Below are 13228 nucleotides of genomic sequence, written 5' to 3'. Positions count from 1 at the left end.
TTTTTTCTTAAATTCCTTGTTGCAATACAGTTTGTGTTGAATTCCCCCAGTACGGCCAGTAGAGAAAGCTGCTGCCTGTGGAACTGTCAAAGTGACACGTGTTTGTTAATAATAATCATCTGCTCTGGAAGTTGCTGCAAGTGTGATATACTAAATACAGTATGAAGAATTTGCCACACATACATAACATATAAGCTCTGTATACTCAATCTAGTTGTGTAGAGAAAGCTCACAAATCTATTCCCCTGCCTCTGCTCCTTTATCGGTATCCACTGTGGATGAAGACCCAGCTTCATGGTCAATCTCAACATGAAATTTGATGGAAATCTAATATTGATAGAAAGACAAACAAACTACTCATTTAGCAAATGTAATTCATGACTGATTGATTTCATTCAGTCCTTACTGACCATTAAATAAAGATGAAGGAAATGAAGGAAAGAGGATAGAACATCTGTTTTATAATCATCACTGGCTTAATGTCGTTCTGTGTGTTAAAATACTGTGTGCTCTGCAGCATATTTTAAGCTACATTGTGCAATACTGTATTTTGTATACTAATGATCCGATTACTCTGAGTAGCTGCAAGAAAGGGAAACATTAAGTTAACAAAAGAGACCCCATATTTGACATAAAATGCTGGTAAATATTACACTTCCAAATTGGGCATGTATTATAATATATGCCAATTCAGTACGCTATCAAGAACTATTCTTGAGTTTATTTTGGGTTTCTGTCCCTACTGGTCAAAAATCACTTTAAGCTTTACGTTTCAGAACAAAGCATTTCTCATTACAAATTCATTTAATTGTAACATTTTTCAAATTTCAGATCAGAAGTTCCACTACACAGACTCAACATTTGTGTACTTTCTAAAGACATACTGATTTATGTAAAAAACAACATAAACGTTTATTCAATGACACCATCTTCACTGGAGCTAAACAATTTTGATCAGTAAGGAGTGGGTGCAGATACTGTATGCACATAGGCCTATACCCGAAATGAAAGGATCTTGCAAGCTGGAAGGTACTGCGTGGCGTTTGGGGTGACGAATTCACCCATAGATGAAAACATTTTCTCCTTGCTTTGGGTTACAAACATGTCCCAAAAGAGATTTTTTTTAAATTATATATTTTAAGTAGTCTAATCATAAGTGATGCCCTTTCCTCTTAGATTTCTACTATTTCCTAAAGTTAGATTTGTTTATTTGTTAAAAGGGAGTAAATGTACTTTTGTCTGTTCGGCTTCCTTAGAATGAAAATGCGGAAGCTCATCTGAGGATTTCGGGGCGTGTCAGTTTGTAAATAATAAAGCTGAAGCTTCAAGCAAAAGTCTTCCAGTGTAGGTAAGACTCCTGATCATTTGAGGACCAGAAGAAAAGTGTCTGTCAGTAAGTACAGAGTCTCATTCCGTTAGTGACAATGAGATATAATTATTTAGTTTGTAGGCGCTGTTGTTGTGTTCCATCCTCCATCATTAATTGTTTTACTACTTTACCACTAGGTGACACTGTCGTAGAATTGAGATGGTTACTACTGTACAATACAATGAACACTTCTTTTTTTCGTGTGAATACCTTTTTATATACAGTCTATGGTGAATACACAGATGTAAGAGCAGTAACTTGATTCAGGCTATTAGCTTATTGGTTCTTAAATTAATTTTAAATTACAGGTTAAACGGTAGGCTCAATCTGCTGGTAATTACACACCACCAAGGGTGCAGTATAATTTCAATAAAACCATAAATTACTAATGATAACAACTACTACTTTGTTATTACTAATACTGTTAGGGTAGGTAAACCAAAACAATACTGAATTAACCCTTCTTGGTATATTTAATGTTTCCTGCACTGAGTCTTAACGTTTAGAAATTGTGTTAATACCAGGTATTTATATTCAGAGACAATCGTTGTAATTGTAAATTAACTTCTGTGGCCCAACACGAGAGTGAGAAACTAATCAGATGAAGAAATAAAAGCATTATTTTAGGTTTGTAATGTAATAACTAATGCTCTGGCCTCTCTTCTTTTTAGACACAATGGCATCACCAACTCCTCTATCCAAGGCCAACACCTCCTTCTCTCTGGCTTTGCTCAACAAGCTGGGTGACGACGACAAGACCGCAAATGTCTTCTTCTCCCCTTTCAGCATCTCTTCAGCCCTGGCTATGGTGTTGCTGGGGGCCAGGGGCAACACAGCCAAACAGATGTCAGAGGTAAAATACACACACACAGAACAGAAGAACAGATTAACATTAATGGAAATGCAGGTTGGTGCTCCTGGTTCAGCTTGATTTTGTTAAGCTCATAACCTTAAATTTTTCTAAAATTTTATTATTTATTATTATTGCAGATTTCTTACCAGAAAATACACTCTATTAAAACACCACAAATTGTGTCTTCTGAAATGATTATTAAGATAACCCAGGACCTCTCTGAGACAATGTCAAGCTATGTCACTGAAGCTAGTAGTTTAGGAATGAAGGGCAGTGAAGTACTGCAGGCGTGGTGATGGTGCAATGGATAAGACACCTGTCTTTGGTGTGAGAGACCCGGGTTCAATTCGCCAATGTGTCCCTGAGCAAGACACTTAACCCCTAGTTGCTCCAGAGGCGTGCGACCTCTGACATGTATAGCAATTGTAAGTCGCTTTGGATAAAAGTGTCAGCTAAATGAATAAATGTAAATGTGTAAGGTTTTTTTCAGCATCAGCAAAAATGAAAAAACTATCTTGTGTTCTTTCTTTAATGGAAAAATTGACTATTGGTATCGACAATGTCAGTAATTTACCCAACAGTCCAGGAGTTGGCATGACTACCAATAGGAGTACTGGTTTAAAGCTCTTTTCACAACTTTGAACTAACAGTACCAGTCATTGGAGAGCTGCCCCCACCCTTGACCAGAGACGGCAACCGGAACAAAGTTCTTTTCACTTTCCCAACCAAAACAATCAATTGCCTGCCATGTAATGCTACAAGATGAAGTGATTTGCAGAACTGCTTTAGGTCCTGGAGGTGAGATGGTCGTGTACGTTCAAACTCAACCTCAGGTGGTGACGAAACCCGTCCCCAACCAGTACAGTCTTATCACGGCTTTGAGTCAGAGATTAAACAGCAGCTATCAAAAGCATTCACTGACAATGGAGGTGAAGAAAGACACCGTCCGTGGAAGAAATCCAAAGCACTCATGGAAATCTGTAAAGATAAGAGAAACCTTTCTATTAAACAAAGGTAAAACTATGCTCTGCATCCTGCCTGGCTTACCCCACACAAAGTGCTTATCTTTACGGATTTCCATGAGTGGGTTGGCTACCCTGGAGGCTAGAAAGCAGTCACTGAAACCTGTCACCTTCCTGAACAGTCAACAGGTGAGGGAAGGATGAGTGTCTAACAGTTGCATCTCCTGGATGATGGCAGTATTGAGGTCGAATACGCCCAGAACCACAAGATGGCTCCGGATCAGGGCCTGGCTGAGTACAAGCACTGTGACCGCGAAGGACAAGCGACTCCCCAGTCCCTAATTGTCATCACTCAATTGCTTCGTTAAATCATCATTACCACATTAAAAATGTGTGTCACGTGTGTGGGCAATGCAAGGGAGAATTTAGTCCAAACTTTTCTTTTCATGGGTTCTTCCTGGTGTACTTATTATTTCCTATAAGCTCCTGCTGGAAACCACGGTGTTATTAGACGGTCAAAAGTTTGAGAGTTTACACAAATTAAGTTAACTACTCTTTTATCTGGATAATACCTAATTTAGCAAATATTGTAACTGTCTAAGGAAACTTAATGTTTATGTCTCCCTGATTTGGATGCACACTCGCCAAATACATACCATCCTGAATTCTTGGATCCCCTAACCTTTTTGAAGGTTTGTTTTTATGACCAATGGATTTAAAAGAAACAAATTTACACCCAAATATGTCAGTTTTATTTTTGAGTGAGTGTCACTTGCTCATTGTGTCTCTAACATCACTTGTCTGCTTTGTCCACAGTATCTGAAAACCAAAGATTTACAGGATGATGTCCACGTTAGCTTTGCCCAACTGCTGAGCGAGCTCAACAAGGCAGACACTCCGTATGCCCTCAGTGTTGCTAACAGGCTGTACGGAGAGCAGTCCTACCAGTTTATTGAGGTGTGTGTATGTTTCAGCATGTGTGTTTGCATTGCCATAAGTAGGTGTGGTTTTGTTTGCATATGAGTGGTCGGGCTGGAGTGAATGAGAAGCACAGACAGAAATCTAAAAGCTGTGTAAGAAGAAATAACAAATAAGAGTGGCCAGCATTCAAACAAGTAGAGCAGTGATTGTGAAAATACTTTTCTGGTTGTAAAAACTAACTCCAAGTTAAGCAAATATATTATTTATTTATTATTTTGTGTGATCAGAACTGGTAAATGTGTTGATGGTTCCAGGATTTCTTAGGAAAAACCAAGAAGCACTACAAAGCAGAGCTGGAGCCTTTGGACTTCAAAACCAGCTCAGAGTCAGCCAGGGTGCACATCAATAGCTGGGTGGAGAAGCAGACACAAGGTGGATCATACACACTAACATACTCACGCATTAGTATGTTAATAGACCCGCATGTCCCCTTCATTCAATGGAAATGTATTGAAGAACCAAGACCACATTAATGTAAATCACAGTCCTGCGTCAGTCTCTTTTGCGTAGGCAGAAACAGCTGGATTTCCAGACTGGCAAAATTGCACATTGACATGCAAACTATCATGGCCTTGCAATGCTATGAGTTCAAAAGTTTTTCAAATGGTGGTGCACAATTGATTTAATTTTGAAAGGCTGAGTTCTATTTCCAAGACTTTTCTGGTCTAATAAATATGATTTCACAAAATTCTGTAATGGGGAAACTGAGCTTGCTACTTTTAAACACTTAAACTTTAACACACATACATGCTTTCAGTTGTGTGACGTTGCTTCACATACGTGTTAATTTGGTTTGCCAGGTAAAATTAAGGACGTGCTGGTCCAGGGTGTGGTGGACAGCATGACCAGGCTGGTGCTGGTCAATGCAATCTACTTCAAAGGAAGCTGGAACAAGCAGTTTGAGAAGAGTTCCACACGTGATGCTCAATTTAGACTCAACAAGGTAACACTGCTCAAAGAAAACATTCAGTGGACTAACACTGATTGACTAAAGTCTAAAGTCAGTAAATTTGGGTTTTTAAAACTGTGTTGTGTGGTAGCATTTACCATTTAGGCCATGAATTCTGAATTCTTCATTGACAGTGGTGAAAAGGGGTGAATTAAAGTAATTCGACATCAGGGCCATGGCAGGAAACCTGACCATAGGAAATGGAGGACATCTGGGTCAGAAGGGGGTGAAATCTGATGACTTAATAAAAGGTCATTAGACACTTTTGTATTGCAGATGAAAAATAGCCTTCTGGCTAAATCTGGAATATTTACGTCATTGACGTTCATTAATGTCCACTGTTTCTTTTAAATAAATAAATTGAAATTGAATTGAACCAATGTCATAGGTGTTGTTTAAGTGTCAAGTGTCCATCATGGTTTGAGAAAGGTGGTGATGTTGCAGTGGAATGCTCACACACGCCTTTGGTGTGAGAGACCGGGGTTCAATTCCCCATTGTGACACATCCACCAGTGTGTCCCTGAGCAAGACACTTAACCCCTAGTTGCTCCAGATGTGTGCAACCTCTGACATATCAATTGTAAGTCGCTTCGGATGGTTGCTTGGACGCTTTTTGAGTAGTACGTTACAGCGTAAAACATTTCCTGTTGCCAGCAGGTGGCGTTATTAATTTGAATGAAAATTGGCATATGGATGTGTCCAGGGCGGGACTCTTATTATACATATCAAAATTGGTGCAGATGTGAACATGTATACTGAAGTTATAAGAACTTCCTGTTTCATGGCAAATCATGGATTTTTTGACGACACGCCCCAGGCAAGCTGGTCGATTTCGGTTTTTCGAGTATGTTTAGGCCCCCAAAATTGAGGTTACTTTGCAGAAAAATAAAAATAAATAAATAATCCCTTCATTTTCAATAGGAAGCTCGAATGGTTTGTGCTCGGGCCCTAATAAATATTAATGAGCCTGTTCCAGAAGCAGCCTTGCACGCCCAAGCCATGACATTGCCTCCACCATGCTTCACAGATGAGCTTGTATACTTCGGATCATAAGCAGTTCCTTTCTTTCTCCACACTTTGGCCTTTCCATCACTTTGGTAGAGATTAATCTTGGTCAAGAAGATTGTGTTGCAGAACTTTTGCAGCTCATCTCTGTTCTTCTTTTACAAATTTCAATCTGGCCCTCTGATTCTTCCTGCTGATGAGTGGTTTACATCTTGTGGTGTGGCCTCTATATTTCTGCTCTCTGAATCTTCTTCGAACAGTGGATTGTGATACCTTCACCCCTGCACTGTGGAGGTCGTTGCTGATGTCACTTACTGATGTTTTGGGGGTTTTCTTCACCGCTCGCACGATATTTCTGTCATCAACTACTGTTGTTTTCCTTGGCCGACCTGTTGGACGTCTGTTGCTCAGTACACCAGTAGTTTCTTCATTCCAAATTGTTGTGCTTGCTATGCCCAATGTTTGTCCAATGGCTCTGGTCGATTTTCCATCTTTTCTCAGCTTGACAATGGCTTGCTTTTCTCCCATAGACAGCTCTCTGGACTTCATGTTGGTTTATCCTCTTTAACAGGAAATGCAGTTTTTATAGGTTTGAACCAAGGATGAAAATTTAGACTAGTCATACAGAGCTATTTAATGTTTGGACAATCAACCTAAAAGGCAAAACCTGGGCAACAATAGTTTAGCTCACTTGAAAAATGGGTGGGTTCAAACAAATGGTGGTATGCCCTGAGTTGTTTAACACATCTAGATGTGAATACCAGGAAATAAAAGCTGAATTTCTGAACTCTTGTCTCATACTCATCTTTTGATCTTAAACCCAAATGTCTCCAGTGAACTACAAAAACAAAGGAAGTTGCCTTACCGTTCCAATACTTTTGGAGGGCACCTGTATGTTGCACCTCTGTGCACACTCAACAATGATGTCACAGTGTACTGAACACACACTGCTGTACACTTCTATATCACTGCATCAAGGTGATGTGTACAAGATTTCAAGTTTCTCTTCAAGCTCAGTTTTTTTTCTGTTTGCTGTTTTCAGGATGACACTAAGCCAGTGAAGATGATGTATCAGGAAACTGAGTTCCCTCTCACCTACATCTCCGAAGCCAACTGCAAGGTAATTAAGCAAATCAGTTAATTGATGAATATAGTATGCATGTTGGTATCTGCCCAGTAAACCTTGTTACATCTTGCCATCTCCGACTCTACTACACTGTGTACTGAGTCTTGCATCTGCTATTTATTCAAACCTAACAGTAATAAATGATTGGTTGATTAGTTGTTGTCTGAACCATTTAACAGTTGGTTGATGGTTACATTAAGTGTACTGAGTCTTGCATCTGCTATTTATTCAAACCTAACAGTAATAAATGATTGGTCTTAGAGGGCAACAGGTTCCAAGAGACAGAACTGAGAGCAGAATCCAGTTGGGAATCCAGTCAGGCAGGGGATCCAGATTCCATGCGTAACAGGAGTGAAGCCGCCGCGACGGGGCAAGTTCAGGTGGGGAGTCGGCGCACAGAGAAACAGGGTTAGGTGGTACACTACAATGATATGGGTCCAAAATACTGAGGCTAAAAGCAAGACTGACTGAGAAGTTACAGTCTACGATCTGGCGATGCAGGGATGACCGGGTATATATGAGCAGCTGGAACCTGACTCCTGTGCACCTCGCTCGACTCCTGCAATTAATCACAGACACACAGAGATACACAGGGAGGAGAGGGGAGAGAGGTGTGCTCACAGGGCTGCAGACAGTTACCTGACAATTACCTTTATTAATGAGGTGAAGCAGGAATTTTCCCATGGAATGTGAATGAAAGAAGATTTGATGAGATTTTGGTTATGATCCAGCCCTTTGCTGTAATATTTGAAACCTTCTGTTGGACAGATCCTAGAGATGCCGTACAAAGGAAAGGAGCTCAGCATGCTCATCTTCCTACCAAATGAATTAGAGGACAGTACAACAGGTCTGGAGAAGGTAGGACACAGAGACACACACATATACACATAAAGAAACGCACAAGATGCAGACAAACTAATAACTGTTTTTGTGTCCACCCCCAGCTGGAGAAGACGCTGACCTATGAGAACTTTGTGGAGTGGACGCGCCCAGACATGATGAATAACATTGAGGTCCAGGTGGGGTTGCCTCGATTCAAGATGGAGGAGAAGTATGACATGAAGAATGTCCTGATCAGCATGGGCATGGTGGATGCCTTCGACGTGGCTTTGAGTGACTTCTCTGGTAGGACGTGTGTCTGGAACATTTCACATATATTCATCATTTAAAGAACAGGCACCAAAAGCTGAACTGGCTCCTGTCAGTTCAAAGGAGCAACAAGTCAATACAGAGGTTCTCTTAAATCGGTGTGCTCTACATTTCTGTCATGTAGGGTGAGACAAGGCATTATTCTTATTATTATTTAAAATATTCTCTGTTTCCTCTGCTGACAGGCATGTCTCCCGCCAATGACCTAGTACTGTCAGAAGTCGTCCACAAGGCTTTCGTGGAGGTGAACGAGGAGGGAACTGAGGCTGCTGCTGCCACTGCTGCTGTTATGATGGTCGACATGCTTCCACCCACTTTCATCGCAGACCACCCCTTCCTCTTCTTCATCCGACATAACCCCTCCATGAGCATTCTCTTTGCTGGCCGATACTGCTCCCCCGAGTGAACACTACATCGTTCAGAGCAGTGTTGTTGTCAGCTCTAAACCTGCACTACTAAGATAAAAAATTTCTACAAAAGGTTGGTTTTATATTTATTTTTTTAGTGTCACAATTCGGCAGGTGGAGCAGAGTTGCCAGAAACAGAAGATGTCGGTTGGCATTCATTCATCAGCAATTACCATCGGAACTGTGGGGTCAGATTAGTTGGAAGAATTGTAGCTACTTGTGTACACAATTTTAATAGATAAAGATAAACAGGAAACTTACCAACTGTATCACTGGAACTAGTTATAGGCGACAAATATGTGTCAACTGAGGTGGCGATGGGGCAGTGGATAAGACATACCTTTGGTGTGGGAGACCCGGTTTCAATTTCCACTGTGACACATCCACAAATGTCTCAGGGACACATTTGTGGATGTGTCAAGACACTTAAACCGTAGTTGCTCCAGAGGCATGAGATAAGTGTAATGTAACTTGAATGTGGTAGGATAGCGGGCCTGCAATGAAATAAAACATTAACATTTGTTATGATTACTTGTTTTAATTATTTTAGGGTCTATTAGTTTAAAGCATCTTAATAATTATAAGTAAATCATACATATGGTAATTTTTTTGTAAATAAAGACATAATTAATGTACCATTGGCAAAATTATGCAGAATCCTCCACCTGAGAGGTCTGAGGTATCTTTTAAGACAATTTTTATCAAGCTGATCCTTGTTGACAAAAAATCAAAAAATTTGGAGAATAGTTTATTAATAATTGCTGACAATAGATGTAAATACCTCAGTCATTTTGTCCTTTAAAACAACACTTTAGAGGCTTCTTATAAATGCACGTTCTCCTGAACCCACTGCTCATGGGAGTATCCAGCCGAGGGAATGCTGAGTCAATCCTGGCAACCCTGGTGCTGGGAACGTTACTGTGTATGGAAGGTAAGGGTCTGTTTGTGTGTGTGTGTGTGTGTGTGCGCGTGTGCATATTGTGACATTTTAGCTCTGTATAAAATAATGTAGATGTTGCTTTGCAATTGAATGTTAGAGACACACATGCAGCTACTGTGCTTATAGTTTTGACCTGTTTTCCTTCTAGCCCGGCATCTGATGTGAGCAGCCATACTTTATAGTCTGTCTGTTCATATGAAGGTCTACCCCATTACATTTGCTCATGCCCATCACTCTAACCCTGCGAACACTACTGACCAGATCAGAGAAGGACAAAAAGGGGTAGAGGTGGAGAAGGCTCATTGGGTTTATGGAAAGCTTCCTCAGCCGAGAGTTGCTCCTTTTTGCAGGTGTTGCCGGAGGAGTCTTCTGTATGCTCACAGCACTCTTCTACTAAATGTGAGGTGAACAAAGAAATAGCACAAACACATGGTAAAAGGTTTTCATTGCCTGTGATGTTTGACTCTGCATAGCAAGTATAACATATTGCAGTTACTGTTTAACCCCATGCAGCTAGTTTTGTGCATGAAGTAAGATTTCCCCAAAATGCAGACATGTCCTGGTTGTGGAAAAAGTCCAGAGATTATTCAGCTCCTAACATGTGGTGGATATTAATTTAAATACCAAAATAACAGATATCCAGACTTTAAACATGATTGGCTATTATTTGAGAACAGTGAAATGTGGTTCTTAGAATTTAGTTAAGTACTTTGTTTCAACAAAGTCTGCACATCACAGGTACAGTATGTAAACCAGAATCAGCAGTCAATCATCCAAATTACTTTCAGGATTGAGATGAACTGTAAAAACAAACAGGATGCTTGTTTTGACGAATAGGATCCAAATTAATAAGAGATTCTATATTTTTTAGTTTATATCACAGGGTCATTAGTATAACGTCTTAGTGTTATTTATTAAAAGGGGAGATTTTCATTTGAGAACCCCACCCAAATTCTGACAACTAGTTTGAGTATTAGAACTGACTCCAACCCACCAGAAGTCCATTTGTTTTGTCCTCCAGTGCACCCTGCAGCTACACTCAATGTGAATATTAACATGACTCACCTGAGTCTGTCAATTAAACAGGGAATGGGACTGCTGCTCCTCTGGTTTCCTGGACAGGTAATTTAATGTATCACATGACTTGATCCTGCATGGTGTTAATAAAATAACATAATGCCATTAATTATACAGGCTTTAAAATGGTACATCTTAAGTGGTGTATTTTAATTTGTTAAATATCAATCTCCCAAAAAGCAGATTCTTACAGTCAATACAATAGAATGCTGAGTTAAGCCCATTCCTTCATCAGTGTCATGGCACTGCTTTCTTAGGGTTGAAGTCTGTTTCACCTTTGACCACGCCACGCAAATGTTTTCCATTTGTCCATTTGCTGTCAACGGCAACATACCTGCTGTTGATCAGAGATCACGCACAGTTCCCTCACAGTTTTTACAACCATGATGAAAAAGCCAAACAATTTTAACACATCTGTTAGGGTTTTTGGTTGGCTCACATTGTTTTGCATAAAAAAGTACGTGCAAATTAAATTGTGAATGTCAATTCAATGTCAATCATTGAATGTACTATCTATACTTGATTAAACTGTTAATTATAACAAAACATATTTTTTAAACTCCTGACATGTTTTATGTGTAAAAATCTTAATTTGTAAAGTAACTGAAGCTGCCAGACAAATGTATTGAAGTAAAAAGTACAATATTTCCCTCTGAGATGTACTGGAGTAGAAGTAGAAAGGAAATGCTCAAGTAAAGTACAAATACCTCTAATTTATACTTCAGTACAATGCTTGAGTAAATCTACTTAGTTACTGTCCACCACTGCAAAGGGATGCTTGTGGGTTAGGGTTAAGTTTGGATCAAGCTGTTTTTATTCTTTTGTAACTCTGTCTAATAATGAATACAATGAAATGGAAACTTAGAGCATCAGAAAATAAGTCCGTTGCCGTTAACAGTTTATCAAAATCATAACAAATATATCATCATCTGTGTTACACAGTCAAATCTTCAACACACATCGCAGATTCTAGTGATGAGTACGAGAGGGATAAGTGACAATTGAACAAAGGGATGCTTGTGTTTTAGGGTTAAATTTTAAATTTAAATGTTTCTATACTTTTGTAACTCATCACTCCGTCCAATAAGGAATATAATGAAATGGAAACTAAAAGCATTCCTGAGAATGCCATTGACATGTAAGTGGAGAACTGCTCTAATATTATGCATTTGGCTACAGTGGAACTAATCAGTACTGATTACTTAAAGTAGATTGTGATTGCAGAGCAGGATATTATCTTCTGTTCAGATCAAGTAAGTAACTACAAATACAGAATAATTCTGTTCTGTAGCAGCTGCGTTCAGTTTCAGCCATGGTTTCAACATTCATGTGATAAGATGTGATTTTAAAAATGCCGGACTCTTACTCAGCTGCTGTGTGCAGTTGTGACCAGAAGGTGGAAGCATTTACGAGCAGAAGACAGCTGGCATTTTGCCTCCTGTAACACTCATCATTCAGCTGGAGCATGAACACAATTTAATACACACAGTGCTGGCAGCGGCTCCATAATCTCACTGTACTCCACCTAATCTCACATGGAAATTACTAGAGCATTCACTTTAGTCCTGTTGGTTCTGAGCATGATTGCTGGCACTTCCCTAAGGAGCTGATTCTGGGAGTCCATAATAATGATAATAATAAAATGTATGTATGTGTGGTGTGGATGCATGTGTTTGTGTCAAAGACTTGAGATACACAGTAGTTAGGGTTGAGTGGCTTTCCTGAGACATTTCTATAAAGCAGTTTGTGTCTCTGTAAGTGAACAAGCTTGATTGTGTGTTGTGCATGTGTGTATGACTCAGGATCTAGTTTGTGAATCACCAGGTAATGCTCAGTAACCTTTCAACTGGCTAGTTGCCCCTGGGCACATATATCATTTAATTTTAACACTGCATCCTACTGAATGCCATCACATTCAGCAAAATACTTTAAAATAAAAAATAAAATCTCTGGGACTGAATAATACCTATGAATGTTGTTTCTTCTTCAGTTCATTCCTTTAACTTCATTTTAGATCAGTTATTACCAGCCAGGGATACCAGCAGGTATCTCTATAGTTGCTCAGGTTATTTGTACCATTTTTATTTCTATTGTGGTTTTGTGGCACTGAGCTCACTCCTGGGTTCAGGGGTCTTCTCACTGCATTGTCTTGGTGTTTTGGTTGACAAAGTACACTCGGTCATTGGAGTCCACACGCCTCTCTAAAGATGATAAAAGCACAGACAGGAATCTGTAGCTCAATAGACAGAATGGACAGTTGGCCCCACAGTGTGGCAACACATCAGTCAGATTATCACCAGCGCTGACTCATGCTATAAACAGACTTATTCAACTAACTGTCATCTGTGATCTTTGTGAACAGCGAGTAATGACAGCAGAAGGAAGGAGGACCTCCTTATGCCCGCATAAA

The 13228-nt window shown here is 39.7% G+C and overlaps 1 protein-coding gene across 2 annotated transcripts; it reads left to right on the top strand.

Moving 5' to 3' along the window:
- Window positions 1-1251: 1251 nt before the first annotated feature.
- On the top strand, window positions 1252-9322 carry LOC123965149 (leukocyte elastase inhibitor-like). Of its 2 annotated transcripts, none has more exons than XM_046041717.1 (9): window positions 1252-1348; window positions 2041-2222; window positions 4001-4141; window positions 4420-4537; window positions 4966-5108; window positions 7162-7239; window positions 8014-8103; window positions 8190-8370; window positions 8580-9322. In XM_046041717.1, exons 2-9 carry the CDS (start codon window positions 2046-2048, stop codon window positions 8798-8800), a joined length of 1149 nt encoding a protein of 382 aa, XP_045897673.1. In that variant the 5' UTR covers window positions 1252-1348; window positions 2041-2045; the 3' UTR covers window positions 8801-9322. The 2 variants fall into 2 exon arrangements, with proteins under 2 accessions (XP_045897673.1, XP_045897672.1); XM_046041716.1 differs by having other exon boundaries at window positions 1278-1393.
- The last annotated feature ends 3906 nt before the right edge of the window (window positions 9323-13228 follow it).

This window comes from Micropterus dolomieu, unplaced genomic scaffold, assembly GCF_021292245.1.
Source record: "Micropterus dolomieu isolate WLL.071019.BEF.003 ecotype Adirondacks unplaced genomic scaffold, ASM2129224v1 contig_8757, whole genome shotgun sequence".
Lineage (NCBI taxonomy): Eukaryota > Metazoa > Chordata > Actinopteri > Centrarchiformes > Centrarchidae > Micropterus > Micropterus dolomieu.
This window is presented reverse-complemented; position numbering and strand designations above follow the sequence as displayed.

Bases quoted from the DNA above. Each gene is read 5' to 3' on its own strand.
- LOC123965149 (XM_046041717.1), top strand. From the start codon at position 2,046: ATGGCATCACCAACTCCTCTATCCAAGGCCAACACCTCCTTCTCTCTG. The intron at 5,109-7,161 runs GTAACACTGCTC...TGCTGTTTTCAG, and splicing joins CTCAATTTAGACTCAACAAG to GATGACACTAAGCCAGTGAA. The intron at 8,371-8,579 runs GTAGGACGTGTG...CTCTGCTGACAG, and splicing joins GGCTTTGAGTGACTTCTCTG to GCATGTCTCCCGCCAATGAC.